Here is a 16,158-nt window from a genome sequence, read left to right on the forward strand (position 1 = left end):
ATCAGGTCCTGCTGATCTTGCTTCGGCTGGTTAGTCGGTGTTGTGGCTCTGCTGGGCAGTCGAGAGGGGGCCTCAGCCACCTCCGATTCCGCCTTCTCCGGGGCTCGCTCCTTTCTTTTGATGCCTTTGTAGGTTGACAGTCTCTGCAGGGCTTCTTTACACTCTTTGTACTGGCTTACCCCTCTAGCTAGCTGTTCTGTCAGGATCCCGTCGATGCCCGCTGCCTTTGTGGCTGTCTTCACTACTCCGTCATACTTTCCAGAGGGGCTGTAGACAATCCGCAGCTCACCAGCGGTCCATCCCTCAAGGAGCTCGGCGAACCATTCCAGCCACTCTTTAATCTCCAACTTCTTAGCAACTTTCACTGGGCATTTGACGACCCCCAGTCGGTGGCCATCGTTAAGTCGGGAGCAGTAGTATATCTGGGTCCGTATCATGTAGTTCATTATACCCCGAACCTTGTTCTCTTGGGCACTATAATGAGATTCGAAAAAAGTCCTTTTCAGTGGTCCAGTCCAGGAATCCAATCCATCACCGAGTAATATCAACATTACAGGAAGTTGTGATATAGTAGTTTGGGAAAGACGGGTTTGATGATCTTCCCCGTCTTGGCTGATGTTGCTTGCCCCTTGTCCCTTTGCTGGCTCTTGCAGGGGATCCAGTTCCCCTCTTTCTTCTTCATCCATAGTTGTCTTTGTCTTCGAGTTGCCTATCCCCCAAAGCCTCTCTTTGCGCTCTTGAGTAGGGATGGGTCCAGGCTGTGTTGGCTACTGGCTTCACTGTCTGGATACTATCACTTATCCTCAGTAGAAGCTTTCCCTCACCTGCATGCTATACAGTTACTGCAAGGGTTGTGACTGACGGCCTTATCAGTCACCGTTAACTCTATTCCCTCAGAGTTAACCATCCAAGTGAGCTATTCAGAATCACACTTCTGTTTTTACTGACTTGGTTTATTAGGGCCCGCCTACTTGGCTCCGCCCCACGTTGGGCGCCATGTCCGTTATCCTGCAATAGCTAGCCCCGCCCACTTCATCACAACCCTCCGGGGCTGACTACTGACCAGTTCTCTGTCTAACAGGTCCGGAAAATCTCTAAGACCTGGGTATTACCCTAAATGAGATCTATAGGAGATAATCTATTCAAACTGGTGTCGAAAGCGATTCGTCTAGCTCTAACTACCTCCAATCCAGAAGTTACGACCCTTTTCAGTTAAGGAACAGTCAGCTGAGTAGCCCTCACAGCTGCATAATTCCAATAACCACTCCTGTTAACGGTAGCTCGCTTTCTAAAATATAACTTGCTCTTGGAACCGGCTAGATTAAATTTAGTGACTTGGATGTAAGTCCCTGGGTCATTATTTTACTCTCGCCAAAGGAAATTATGAAGCCTCTTCTTTACTAGAACCATGTACCTTAGTTTTACCTTTATTAAAAGAACTGAAAAATGATTAAATGACTCAATTAATTCCAATGTCCACCAACCTCATTAGAATTTTAGAGTAAGAATTTATTAAGCAAGCTTAAGCAGGGATATGTGACATACAAATCAATAATCAATTGTATATAATTCAAGAGCAGTGTAATAAGATGCCCTGCGACAGACTGGCGACCTGTCCAGGGTGTACCCCGCCTCTCGCCCGGAATGTAGCTGGAGATGGGCACCAGCAACCCTCCCGACCCCATTAGGGGCAAGGGTGAACGGAAAATGGATGGATGGATGGATGTAATAAGATCAACATGTACAATCATACCCTCCTGTCTCTTTCCCTAACCTATGTCGCAGATTCTGAGATAGCTTTTTAGGAAGCGAGTTCAACTCATACCCAGTTGGTGGTGGATCTTTAGCAACAGGAACGCCCGAAAGCCTTGGTCTGAGTCTTTATCCTTTGTGTGGAAAAATCCTCTTTAGAATAGAAGCAAAGTAGAGAGGGCTCAATTGCTTTTGAAAACCCAACTCCTTATCCCTCCGGGACCTTTGTCTTTTCTCCAAGTCTGTTGCAATGTTTGGGTTGAGGTAAGACCGACGATCGAATCAGGAACCCGGGTTGGACGATTGGAACTTGTCTCCCTTTGGCGGCACGAAGCTTCAGCTTTTCCCGTGGCTCCAGGGTGTGGTCCGCTGTTGTTTCCTCGATCTGCTTCTTCGTGTTAGCTCTACTTCGGTGCCGCAGACAAAGAACCAGAACTTCTCCTTTTCCGTCTGCTTTTATACAGTTCTCCGCCATGTATGTGTATGGGGAGTGTTAGTTTACGTGGTTTCCTGAACATCTGCTGATTTCACGGAAACCCCCGTCGGCCCCTCCTGTCTGCTGGCTGGGATGGAAAGTCCCGTCCTTTCCTCAGCGTGTTGATCTTAGCCAACCATACCGCTCCACCCATCCTGTGCGTCTGGCCATCTGTTCAGAACTGCTTGCGACAGCAGGAACTCACAAGTTCCCCTTCTCCTTTTTCCCCTTTTCCTTTTAACATTAAAAACTATGTGCTTTTTCTCTGATTAACTTTTAAACACAGTCTTATTATAAATCATCAAACCTTAATCATTTCATTGTTGTCATGTTATTACAGATCATGATTCGTACACTTCAGAATCATTCAGTGATTACTTACATACAGTCATTTTACCTATTGTATTCATACATGTTCAACTTAATCATTATCAAAACACTCAATCATTATAAATCAAAACACAAGATTGCTTTATTTCCTTCAGGCCTTCATGCACCTTTTTCTGCGTGTACCTGGATAGATCTCAAACCTCATACCAGTTTTCTTGACACAGTTTTTCTTTTTTTTTTTACTAAATTTACAAAAATTTCTACATTTCTGTTTTTTTCTGTCAAAATGGAATGCTGAGTGTATATTCATTAGAAACAATATGAACTTTTTTGATTTTAGCAAATGGCTGCAATGAAACAAAGAGTGAAACATTTAAAGGGGTCTGAATACTTTCTGTATAAACTACTTTCTACATTTCCCTCCTAATGATGACATATGGATACAGCAAATGTTTATCTGCACTGGATGAAAGTACAACCCTTTTTTCATACTGTCAGTTATAAAATACAAAGAGTCATAAAACATATTCAGCTTTTGATTAATTAATTCACAACACCTGATGTAAATGAAATTAAAAAAAACAAAACAATGTGAGGGTTTATTTTAAGGGACTCTTAAAACATACCACTCCCTCGTGTGGCCTTTGATCCCAGTCAGACTCTTCATACAGTCTGTGTAATCATCTGGTTTCAGCTGTTCGGGAGAAGAGCCCACCTCAGTGAGCTAAAGTATGCAGTGAGGTGGAGCCTTTACCTCGTTTGAAGTCCAGCAGGAACCATCGGTAGCAGAAGTAGAAGTGTGTGTAGTCTCCATTCTGCTGCATCAGCTCAAACAGCTCAGAGTCCAGGATCTGACAGCAGGAGGAACAGCAGAGTTTACACAATGGATCTCATGGGAACACCAAGGTTACCCTGAAAGAGTAACTTGATTACTTGATTTTTAAAGTAATCAAACTAATAAAGTTGTTTGACTACAAGTGACTTTATTAGTTAGAATGTAACTACATTCAAAAGCTGCGGGCAACAGCCTCCACCGTCTCAACATAAAAATAAATTTGAAGCTAGATAGTTTAGTAGGTTCGAAGATTATCATCTCCTAAGGGCAAGAACTAAAAGATTATATTCATGTTGCGAGATTAATCGTTTGTAAACACAGCGAATACGTGTGCAACTTGACTGCAGAAAGAACCGGACCAGCCCTTATTCGGACATTTCCGACATTTCGGAAATGTCGGAAATGTCGGAAATGTTTTATGTTTAATTCACATAAAAATAAGAAAAACACAGCAAAACGAGTTGTTCTAAAATGCCTCAGAACAGGGGTAAAGGAGGGTTCTGCAGACCTACAATAACCAGGAAGCATTGCAATTCTACTTTACATAGACCATAACTGAATGATTTACATGTGAAAAGAAATCATTTAAAAGTATGACATGTCCACTTTAGGCACATTTATTTTCAGAATTCCAAATCGGTCTAGTATTACACATGAGACAATTCTCCCCAAGACGCAAATAACAAAGTAAAATGACAAAAATAATAAGTAACAGTGATTTGGATAAGTAACTTTAATCTGATTACTGGACTGGAAGTGACATTGCGTTCAATTACTTGCTACTAAAAAAAGGTGTTGGATACTAACAAATTACTGTCATCACTGGTGAATACACACACACACAATCACAGTTCTCTTCACCTGGATCAGCGACCTCATGTTGGCAAAGTGTGTGTCCATGGCTCCACCATTAGGGAAGTTCTGACTCATCCTCTTCATCAGCTGAGTGAAGCAGCTGTATGCCAGGCTCTCTGAAACACACACAGGACAACATGCTACTGCAGCCTGCGCAGGTGCAAAACACATGTATGAATTCAAATAAAAGATGAAATGAAAAATATGTCATCATCAGTAACAGCTGAGTCACATCATGTCAGTCTGATCTGCTCACACTGACAGCAACCATGGAGAATCTACAGAGAGTGTCTTCTCACCGTCGTCCAGGATGACCATGAGCGGCGCCAGGAGGTCACACATGCCCTGAACGTAGCCCATCTCTAGATGTTCCCACACGTAGCTGCAGGCAAACACACACACACACACGCCCACACACACACACCCACACACACATACAGGAGCTCATTACGTCACAAAATGCCGCTGCCCTTTGAGCTATCACTACAGAAGAAAACAGCGACACTGCATTTATAATATTCCATGACAAATATGTATTATTAAAAGCTTGCATGTACATGGAATTAAAGAAGAGTAGTTCATCTTTTTAAATCATGTATATGGTTTAATCGTGTCAGTGACACTTGTGAAGGAAAAATTTAGTAACAAAGTTTAAATAAATTTGAATGTACACTTTATGATGTTTCTATTAAAGGTTTGCACTCAGTTGCAGCTCAACAGGACATATGCTCTTCTGACCCTCCTCAAATAAGTGAAGAACAGGGTGTTCAGCGGTTAGAAATGTGAGACATGGCTAAGGTGATAAGCCTAGTTAGTAGAAGTTCAGTTACTAGTATCTGTTTAGCCATCAGCAGAGAGGCCTTTTTGGAGAAACGCCTAAAGTTGAGCTGTGAATGTGTATGCAACCCTGCTCGACTGAAACGTACAGATAAGTAACGTATAGATTTCTACCTGACACTTGAGCCATGGGGTGTGGCTACGTAATGTGTGATGTACAGTATCCTATGTAAATGAGGGGACGTTCAGCCCTAAGTCAGAACTCATCCGATTCTCACTGAGATGTGAGCTTTGCATGTTTTCTCCATTTGCAAATGTTAATTAAAGCTGTGTTTGTTCTCTTTTAAAGCTGACGTTTGGTCTCGAATTTTGTGCAACTTAACACACTTTAAATAGAGTAGGTCATGTGTTCATATGTAATTTGTGTATAGAACTGCAACAACATTTTATTTTATATTTAATATTACATTTTTATGCAACTTTGTAAATCCCAAAACATCTGAAAATATATTTTCATCTCCAAAATATTCCCACAAAACCAACTACAAGGTGGAACTTTTTGTTTCATGTTCAGATGTCCAGCTCTTTTAGGGATATGACTCATGGAAGCATCATGCTGAGTAGAGCTGCACACGTTGCCAATTGCCATTGCAGTCTATGGAATATAGATATATTAACCACAAAGAATTGATTGGATGCAATATCTGTTAAGTGTTGGACATTGATAATACTTGGTCATATATGGACTTGCTGCCCTTTATGCCTACGAGTGGCTGTAAATGTGGAAAAAAGAAAGTGCTACAGCATATTGACTCAGCTGGGATGAAATCAAATACATCTATCAGTTCAATCCCAAATGAAATACTCTGAAGTTTGTGGTTGAAGTTCAAGAGGCTTGAATAGTTTTGAGGCTTGAATAGTTTTGAAACCAACCAATGCTTTCAAATACAGATACATTTTTCAAAAATACAGGTTTTAGCAAATTTTCAGTTTTCATTAAATGTGTGAATTGCATTTCCACAACAGAATGACACTAAGAGTACCAGTAATATATTTGGATGTATTTTCTTGTCATTAGGCTGGAAACAATGTATTTCTGTTTTTGTTTTGTTTTTTTGTCACTTTCAACAGATGTCAACATCTTATAGAGAAAAATGTTTCCATCCTTTGTTTTTCCAAATGTATTCTATTTTTCTTTATTTTAAAACCTAAAATAGAAATAAATGTTGGTTCTTTAAAAATGACAATCAAAAATTATAGGTTGTCCTTTTTCAAAAGGTTGCAGCTCTAAATAATCTTTATTTGGATTAAAGGCAAAAATTGTTCTTTGGATTGCAAAGATTGCAGAATCCTGCTATAAACTCCAAGAAAATCAGAAAATGACAACTAATTGCCTCTTAGATGTGAAAGTAGTTTATTTCATGCAAATATCTCAAGAATATTTGCTGGATTTTGTGCTTTCAGCTGGAATTTATTTTCCATTGAATGAAAATGCATGTCGTTAGAAGCACAGAAACCATTTTATTCTGCCTGCAGGACTCCAGCACCGCGAGGTCACAGCTGTTTCTACCTGCACATGATGTTGCGTAATTTCTCCAGGTTGGCTGTGGTGAAGTAATAATAGTTGCGGTCACAGCGCTGCACATCTTTGTCTATCCTGTGAAGGTTGAGGGCGACCATGTCCAGAAGCTCGATCTGAAAGGAGAAACAATACAGTCAACATCACTGGGAGTCATACTTGTGCTCCACTGAGACGTGTCTGCTGGCCAGAATCAGCCGATTGGTGCTGATCTGAGACCGGCGAGTGGGGAAGCTGAAGATCTCAACTTTTTCTGACCAGTAAATGTACCATATCTAAGCAACATCAAATTCTAGTGTTCAGTGTGGGTGGTGGGTAGACAGTATAGCGACTCCTTGGTCACACAAGGTGAACCAGTGTTGTTGCTATGAATGACTGCTGTGGACTGGAAGGCTAGAAAGCATTTTGAATGCTGTATTTAGGTTCTGATACTCTAGTTGTGAAAAAGTAATCGTGACTGGCTAGAATCAGTCAGAACTTTACAGAAAACAGAGATTGGAAATCAGCCATAAAATCCTGATTAGTGTACAGCGGCATGTAAGGGCCATTGTACATAGAAAAAAAAGGTAGTAAATTTCTGCCAAAATACTCAGAAATATTTAGATGAATCTAATAAATTTTCTCAGGCATTTCTGAGTTTGAAAAGTTTAAAATTTCCCAGAAAAGTTTTTTTCCTAGAAAATTTCCTAGAGTTTTTTGGCAGAAATGTACTCCTTTTTTTCTGTTTGCAATATACAATACATTGTATTGGTGTATCTAAAGACTAGCAGAATAAAATGAAAGCAAAATTGGGATAAACATATTAAATATACAAATTCTAGTTCAGTTTTTTTTTTTTTTTTTTGCACAGTCAGATTAAACAAACAGAAAAGGCTACAAGGCCTACGCACTGTGTAAGAGGAGAGCGAAGCTGAGATGGCCTCGGTGGCAGCTCCACTTGTCATCAGTTTGTCCAGCTGACTGCAGAGCCTGTCCTCAGTAAAAGAGTCCTGACGCCCCCCTACTGGAGTCCTGCCTTCCTCCCTACCCCCACCTTCCTCCTCAGTGCTCTGACCATCGTCTATGCTGGACAGGATCTGAGAGTGAGCAGAAGTCACAGAGTAGTTCCTGGAGGAAGGGAGACCTGAGTCGGGGGAGTCAAACTCTACCAGAGGACGCTCCTCTGGGGGCACAGCAGCAGGCGGGGCCAGGGTGGTCATGACAGGAGTGCTGTCCTCGCCACTAGGGGTCTCCTGACTCCCTGCATCTGGCTCATCCACAGACATGAAGACCTGAGAATGGAGGAGAGGTCGGAGAGCGTTGCTGGGTTAAATGTTACTGTATCGTTTTTGGTGCTTGAATTCAGAACTATTGTTAATCTGTGAAACCCCGAGTGATTTCTTGGAAAAGCCACAAATTTCTTATATTTTTGAATATACACAGTATATTCAAAATACTGTGTATATTTTGCTGTGTGTAATGGCGGAGAAACAACTCACAGTAACAGGAAAGCTGTAACTGTGCTAAATAGTCTTAGTATTCATGACAGGTTCTTTTTCTGAACCAGCTGTAGCATGGCACAGAGAAAAAAGGGAGATGTGAGCACCCCATACACAAGGGTGATTGACAGTGTTAAGACCCTCCTGTCTTTGATTGGTTGTTTCTGTCTGAGCTGTGTATTTGTGCAAAGGACCACAGGGAGGAAGCAGAGGAGCTTGATTTTCTTTTTCATTGATTTTCTGTCCCTTATTTTACCACATAGTAAAAAACTTGTTTTAATATAAAGGTTTATGTTATCTAGTTAAACCAAGAATACAAATTTTAAATGATTTCATTAATTAAAAAAGAAAATTGATCCGGGCTAAATAAAAGATTAATTATTGTTACGTTACAATCATGAATTAATGAATATTAACCGCAATTTGTGGTCAACTAGACTTTGAACTTAAATGTGTCGAGTCTGTGAAAAATAAACTTATAGTAGTAAGTTGTGTTAACGTTTTTATTAATTTTGTCAAACCTCTAGCGGCATGTTTGTGTATGATGTGTTTCTGCATGAGTGAGATGGAAGTGTGTTACATTTATCGGACTCTTGGCTGTTATCAAGACAAACGTTCATTTTAATGCAACTGACAGCTTGCAAAGATTGAGGATAATGCCCTGATCACAGTAAATGTTTATCAGCAGAATTCATTGTGATGTTTAATAAAACTCATTAAGAGATCAGAAAGTTTGTTCATGCCATTTGAAACAAGAATTTAAACTATTCTACAGTAAAATTACTAGTTATTTTAACTTGATATTGTGAGTAAAAATAATAGAGAAATGTGTGTTCTTTAACTTGGTGAGGGAAGTTTTTTCTTACATATTGTGAAATAATTATTTGGTTTAAATTGCAGCATAAAGTTAAAACTCACAATACAATATTAATGAACTTAAAAAACAGTGTTTAGACAACTTGACTCTTGTTGTTAAATCAACTTCATGAACTTTAATTTCTGTGTTAAAACCAAAACAATTTTCTTGAAGAAGTTGCATTTGCAAAGCAGCAGGTGGACTAACCATTCTTGCTTTTGATAGTCCTGTTTATTTATGACCTTTAAGTTATTTAACATGTTTGGGTGCGTGAGTAGTAGTTAGTAAGCATGTGAAGCTTCTAGCCAGCAGGTGTCACTGCTGCACTGGTGTATTACATCCACCAGCCTTGCAGTATTCAGTAGATCTTCATCTACAAAACCACTTAAGAACGTTTTACCAGCATTTCATTGAGAAGTAGCTGCTATTATGAGCTCAGCAGATGTGCAGTTCCACCAGGTGTTTGCTAATTGCTCCTGGCTATTCTGAAGGAACTGAGTGTTGCAGTTGTGGGAGAGAGCTGCTTTGTGAGGTGGAAGCTTGAAAACAGCTCTGAGGAGGAGATGCGTCTCAAAGGTGGGGCTAAGTCCACCCAGGTGTTGTGCACAGTGTTTGCTAATGGACATTAAAGGATTTCTCAAACATGCATGAAAGAATCAAAGCAACACTCCAGGTATGTTTTTTGTGAGGGAATTACATTATAACATACATTATACATTACATTATAATGATGTGAAGCTCAAAAAAGTCAATTTTACATAATACTCCTGTCCATATGAGGTTCATTCACACACAGGGTGCCAATAAAATGATTTGTAGCCCAGATTCAAACCGATTCCATTTAATAAAAGCGGAGCTAAGCTGGGCATCTGCTTTTCAGATGCAGCTGCCTGTTCACCTCATTACTGAGTGTGGAGTCTCTGTGAGCGAGCCTCAGGACGTGGCTGTCTATGCTACTGCCCGATGACAGCTTGGCAAAGATGGCCGACTGCATCTCCTTTTCCCTCTGCTTGACGATGACCTCACAGGCTTTCCACTCCCGCATTACCTGCTGGTAGCGCTCGCTGATCTTCACATCAATCTCCATGAGGAAATAAAAAAACGGAGAACTTAGAAGCTGACTTGTAAACTGAAGCTGGGAGCTAGGAGTGTGTGTCAGTGTTGCCGTACCTGGCTCATGTCCTTTTTGCTCATCCCGAACTTGTAGTGTCCCAGCAGGAAGGGCCACACCTCCTTCCTGATCTCGTGCTGGACTCCTCCATAGTAAACCAGTCTGAGCAGCTCAAGCTCCTTGTAGTTCTGTAGATACACATAGGAAGGATAACAGACCTGAACGAGAGAAGAAATTCAAATTCAATTCAAATTAAAAAATACTTTATTAATCCCAAAGGGAAATTAAGTGGTCTTGTAACTCATTAATTTAGATTCTTCAAGAGTTATTGAAGATGGTGATGTTGGCAGGAAAGATCTTCTGCACTGAACTGAAGAAGCCTTTGATAGAAGATACTCTGCCTTCCCAAGACAGTCTCTTGAAGAGGGTGGTCAGGATTGTCCATAATTTTCTTGATTTTATGAAGAATCCTTCTTTGCATTGTCATCTCCAGAGGTTCCACGATTATCTCCAGAACAGAACCAGCCATCTTTATTAGGCTGTTGAGAGCTTTTTTATGTCCCTGGCTCTCAGCAGAAGAGATGACGCTCTCGACAACAGACTTATAGAAGATCTGCAGCATCTTGCTGCAAACATTGAAGGAGCTTAGCTTCCTCCAGCAGTACAGTCTGCTCTGTCCCTTCTTATAGAAGCTTCACTGTTGCGTCTCCAGTCCAGTCTGTTGTCCAGATGAACACGGAGGTATTTATTTTCCTCAACCACCTCCACTTCTTCTCCCATGATGGAAAAAAGGTTTGATCCAATCCTGTTTTCCTGAAATCAACAATCATCTTAAGACAACAGGAAGAAAACGCCTACATGAAAGACGCAGCGGATCAATAATTGAGGGCGAGGAAGAGCGATGGGGACCCGCACAGAAAAAGACTCAGATGAGTGCTAAAGATAAAGGATGCAGATATGAATTGAATAATGATGACTTTGTTGAAGCTCATGAAAGATTACAGTTGCTGCCTTAATAGCTGTGATGGTATCACACTGCACTCTGTAATGAGACTTCAGTTCACTGAATCTCATTACATTTTCATTAAAGTGGAGGAGAGAGTGGATAAGGTGGAGAACATCCCACGCTTACGATTAACATGACTACATCAGCGCAGAGTGGCAAGGTTAGGATGGAAGAAGAAACATGTTGAACTGAGCAGTGAGAGAAGCTCATTTAGAAAGCTGGAGCAGGTTCAATGGTTATGTAACATAACTAACAGCATAGGTCTGATTCCAAAACAGGAAAAAGGGAAAAATAACAGAATATGAATAAGAGTTTTCACAGCACCCACTGTTTAAATCACAAATAGTATTCCTCAAGTTCAGCTTTGAGTTGCTGATGAGTTTTATCTTTATCCATTTTAAGTTTCTCCACACACACAAATCAAGCCCTCATTAGAGGGCAGCCTTTCCTCCCACAGAACTCTGGCTGCTCTATGCAGAAGCCTCAACCGACACTGAGGCTCAGTTACAACATCATTCGTAATGCCAGCTAAAAAAATCATCATGTTTCTGTCCTACATTCCTGTGCCAGTTGCTGTCAGATTTCACCTCTTCACTAGTTAGGCTTAAATAGTTTCTATTTCCCAAAGGCAACGACAAAGTTATTCAGATCATATCATATTGCTCCAATAGTTAGTCACATTATAAATCAAAGTTTTGTTAAAGAGTTTGTGCCACAAAAATGGAAAATTGCTCAAATAATCACATTGTCAAAAAGTAACAAATTACCGTTATATGTATCTAATACCTATTTAGTCTACTGTCTATCTATTCTAAGTAAAGTGTTGGAAGAAATTTGTACTTCATCACTTTGTCTCTTCAGACATGTTCATTTTTGAACAGATCTGTTCAAGCCTGTTCATACTTGAAGATTAAGACATATTTTGCTCAAAATAACCTTAACCCTTAATTCAAGTGCTATGGATTTGAAACACCCTCACTCGTGTGTGTCAGAAAGTACTTGACAAAAAAGGCACAAAAGGTTTTTTATTCTGGGGATAGAGGTGTGAACTGTGGGGTACCACTACTGTACACCATTTGTACTAATGATTTTCCTTTCATGCTGAATGCAGCAAAAGTGGCAATGTCTCCTCATAACTACAACACTGAGTGCACAATTAATAGGCAAGTTTCAGTTTTAATCATATCATCATTTTCATAGATATATTCTGTCTCCAAGCTGTATAAACTTTAATGCTTATTGAGAATAAACATATCAGCTGATGTCTATTTGTTTAATGAGATAGGGTGGGGCCTAAGGAGATCAACATTTATACCAAGGTATATAGGAATCATTAGGCAGCTTCTTTTCCTCAGGCAAAATGGGCCAAAAAATAGATTCAAGTGACTCTGAAAAGTGGGCTGCACAGTGCCGCAGTTGGTAGCACTGTTGCCTTGCAGCAAGAAGGTCCTGGGTTTGATACCCGGCCTGGGGTCTTTCTGCATGGAGTTTGCATGTTCTCCCTGTGCATGCGTGGGTTCTCTGGCTACCTCCCACAGTCCAAAAACATGACTGTTAGGTCTGTAGTGCCCAGAATACAAGATGTTCAGAGCTCAGAGACATGGCCAAGGCAAGGAAGGCTGAAACCCGACCACCACTGAACAAGACACATAAGCTGAAACATCAAGACTGGGCCAAGACAGATCTGAAGACAGATTTTTCAAAGGTTTTATGGGTTGATGAGATGAGAGTGACTCTTCACCTACCAGATGGATGAGCCTGTGGCTGGATCAGTAATGGGCACAGACCTTCACTTCACATCAGACACTAGCAAGGTGGAGGAAGGGTACTGGTACGGGCTGGTATTATTAAAGAGGAGCTAGTTGGACTTTTTAGGGTTGAAGATGGACTCAAAATCTACTCCCAAAGCTTCTGCCAGTTTTTAAAAGACAATTTCTTCAAGCAGTGATACAGGAAAAAGTCTGCATCTTTCAAGAAGTCCATGATTTTCTTGCGGAACAATGCTCCATCGAGCATCAGAGTACTCCACTATCTGGCTAGCCAGTAAAAGCCTTAATGATGAAAGAATAATGCAGTGGCCCCCTTCCTCATCAGACCTAAACCTCATTGAGAACTTATGGGCCCTTCTTAAACGGGAGATTTAGATGAAGGAAAACAGTTCACATCTCTGACTAGTGTCTGGTAGGCTGTGGTTGCTGCTGCACAAAAAGTTGATCGTCAACAGATCAAGAAACTGATAGACTCTATGAATGTTATTGAACTGTTATTGAAAAGAAGGGTGGCTATATTGGTTACTGATTTATTTTTTAAATGTCAGAAATGTTTATTTGTCAATTTTGAGTTTTATATTTATCATTCTCACTATAACGGATGACAATAAACAAGTGAGATGTGAAGATTTTCAGTTGGAAACAATTAGTTCTGCACACTAATTGTTTCCCAATAAGCTTGCACATATAGATTTTGTCCTAAGAAAGCCAAAATCTGAGAGGTTATTAACATTTTGGATTGACCAAGATTGCTGTAGTTATTCAACAATAAAATGAATCCTCAAAACTACAACTTGTGTTAACAATACTGCACACAGTGTACAGTATACATGTAATCAACAACAACAGAATAAATAAATCTGAAATTGGGAGAGGAGTTGAAATCAGTGGATAATTTCAAATAGGTTAGTTTTGAATGTGGTAAAAACTAAAAGTATTGCTTTTGGATGAAAATATCAAACCAAAAATTTTCCAATTAGGTGATGTTCCTGTTGAGAAGGTGGTAGTTGTAAAACACTTAGACCTTACCGTAGATGGCACAACATCATGGATTGAACAAATCAGCAGCATCATTACTGATATGGGTAGAGGGTTAGCAATTATTAGACAACATACAGGACTACTGTCATTATAAGCTGTAAGGAAAATGACCAAGGTCTTAATTATGTCTCAATTGTATTACTGTTTTATGGTTTGGTATAGTATCCATCCACCCATCGATTTTCTTACACCTTTGTCCCTGGTGGGGTCAGGAGGGGTGCTGGTGTCTATCTCCAGTGAATGTATTTGGCGAGAGGCAGGGTACACCCTGGACAGGTCGTCAGTCTGTTGCAGATTTGGTCTAATAGTAGACTTACAGAATATATTATTGAACTTCAAATTATTCAAAATAGAGCAGCTTGTCTTGTGCTTTGTTGCCATTGCTTTACAATGACAGAGTATGCTTTCTAGAGTTAGAATACATGAAAAACCTTTAACAGTTGATAACCAAAACTGAAACACAGCAGCTGTCAAACTTTAATCAACTAAACGTTTACAAAACAGCCAAGTAAATGAGCTCTTTAGAATTTATCTAGGAAAATGTATGTCATCACCTACATACATTTACATAAAGCTAATATCACTAAATGTTTTCAAGGCAAGCAAAAATGCAAAGCAAAAATTAGCTCCTCTATTACCACATTAGTGGAAGTTTTTCCATCACTGCACAGCAGCTTCATGGGATGGTCATTGCATGGTCTGATCATAGGCGTAATTTCCTGAAGGACTGGTGTGGACATGTCTCCACCAACTTTGGACTGAGGGCGACAGTCCCCACCAATATTTTCTGCACCTTTTATTATTTATGTGCCTGTATTTATGTGCGGACAGTAATTCGGCAGCAGTTGCTGTATTGAAAGCATTAACAACCAGTTAATGCTTTTTAAAATTCCTTTGTAAAACGTAAATGGCAAGTCCGATCTAGTAGATTGGACATCACGTGACTTACTGTGCATGGCAGTGCGCTACATGCTTTGCATTGAGTCAGGAATATTGGTGGCCAGGGGGAAATGCCACAATCAAGCAAAGAATCTGAAAAAAGGGACGCAATGTTTTGATATTAATTGTCAACACTACAGTAGCAAGATAACAAGATCCAAAGGGATCACATTTTACAGGTCAGTAAAATGCTTCTATTAAAAAAGATATATAAAGAAAGTGGGGAGTAGGTTTGTTATGCTAGCTTAACTTTTATCACTTTAACATGGACTCTTGCTGCGCAGTATCGGAGTATTTCAGTTCAATTAACACAAAAATAAGGTGACCCACATAGATTTTCTGACAGATAATCAGGAGTGCAGCTGCTTAAGTCAGCTAATCAACCACCGCTAGTGTTCAGGGGATCACTTGCTAATGATCGCAAAATGGAAATTAAAAAACATAAATCTGCAACAGACAGAATGTTCTGTTTGATGTTTTTACGTACTTTTTTGTGTGGGAAATGTGTTTGTGGTTTTTTAGCGTTAATTCCTGATGCACTTGAATTAATCTTTGCTCTGCACTCTGGGGCTGTTGTTTATTGGTTGTCTGTCAGTTTAACGTCTGCGTGTGACGTTAAGCTGACAGACTCAGAAAGAGAAGAAAATAATACAATCACCGTTTTTCTACATTTTTCCCAGGACAAATTGCATCATTTGTTCGTAAAACGAGACAATATCCAGAGAAATCATCAAATAGGATGAAATATTTCATAAAGCATAAAGAGCCAACGTTTGTTAGATTTTAAACCATGGCTCAGACAGCGACAATTAAGTAAAATGAAATTACTGGCCAATATAAAAAGAAATTTGTTTTGGTCTCTCTTGAATCATTTTATAGAATCCAATAATATCGATGGTCATTCTACTCACCAAATGCCCCAAACAGACCCAAAAAAGATTTTGCGTTTGTATTATTTTCTATAATAAAGACACATCATCTGCTATGTGTAACTCAGTAGGGTACAAATTTATGCCAGCCAATTGAAGGATAGCTGTTGAAACAGAATCATATAATTGAAAAATACAAAGTTTGCACTGACAAGGATTCATTTGGTTTACACAGAAGTTACTTATTCTGCTTTTGAAATGTTTAATAACATTTTGATTGCTACAGAATCTCATGTTGTTTATGTTTTTAGCACTTGATAAAATCAGACAATAAAAGGCAACTATGTGATAATTCTTCACAAAAAATATCACTGAATTGTGAAACTGTTTTCAACTGTTGGCAAGCATTCAGCAAATATACAGACTTATTCCATATATTTGAATATGACTGAAAAGTTCCTTTGTTAGCAATTCCATCACCAAATG

At 39.7% G+C, this 16,158-nt stretch overlaps 1 protein-coding gene across 7 annotated transcripts in view; it reads right to left on the reverse strand.

The window, feature by feature from the left end:
* The window catches only part of sgsm2 (small G protein signaling modulator 2), a 128,129-nt gene that overhangs the window by 18,835 nt on the left and 93,136 nt on the right, over positions 1-16,158 (reverse strand). For 6 of the 7 annotated variants that reach the window (XM_028045858.1, XM_028045860.1, XM_028045859.1 and 3 more), the window contains 7 exons: positions 10,108-10,236; positions 9,836-10,018; positions 7,494-7,874; positions 6,595-6,719; positions 4,547-4,629; positions 4,254-4,363; positions 3,312-3,408 (listed from right to left, as the gene is read on the reverse strand). In XM_028045858.1, the coding sequence (XP_027901659.1) occupies positions 3,312-3,408; positions 4,254-4,363; positions 4,547-4,629; positions 6,595-6,719; positions 7,494-7,874; positions 9,836-10,018; positions 10,108-10,236 (1,108 nt within the window). The remainder of the gene's footprint in view (positions 1-3,311; positions 3,409-4,253; positions 4,364-4,546; positions 4,630-6,594; positions 6,720-7,493; positions 7,875-9,835; positions 10,019-10,107; positions 10,237-16,158) is intronic. The other variant, XM_028045861.1, reaches the window with a different exon arrangement.

Source organism: Xiphophorus couchianus, chromosome 18, assembly GCF_001444195.1.
Source record: "Xiphophorus couchianus chromosome 18, X_couchianus-1.0, whole genome shotgun sequence".
NCBI classification, from domain to species: domain Eukaryota; kingdom Metazoa; phylum Chordata; class Actinopteri; order Cyprinodontiformes; family Poeciliidae; genus Xiphophorus; species Xiphophorus couchianus.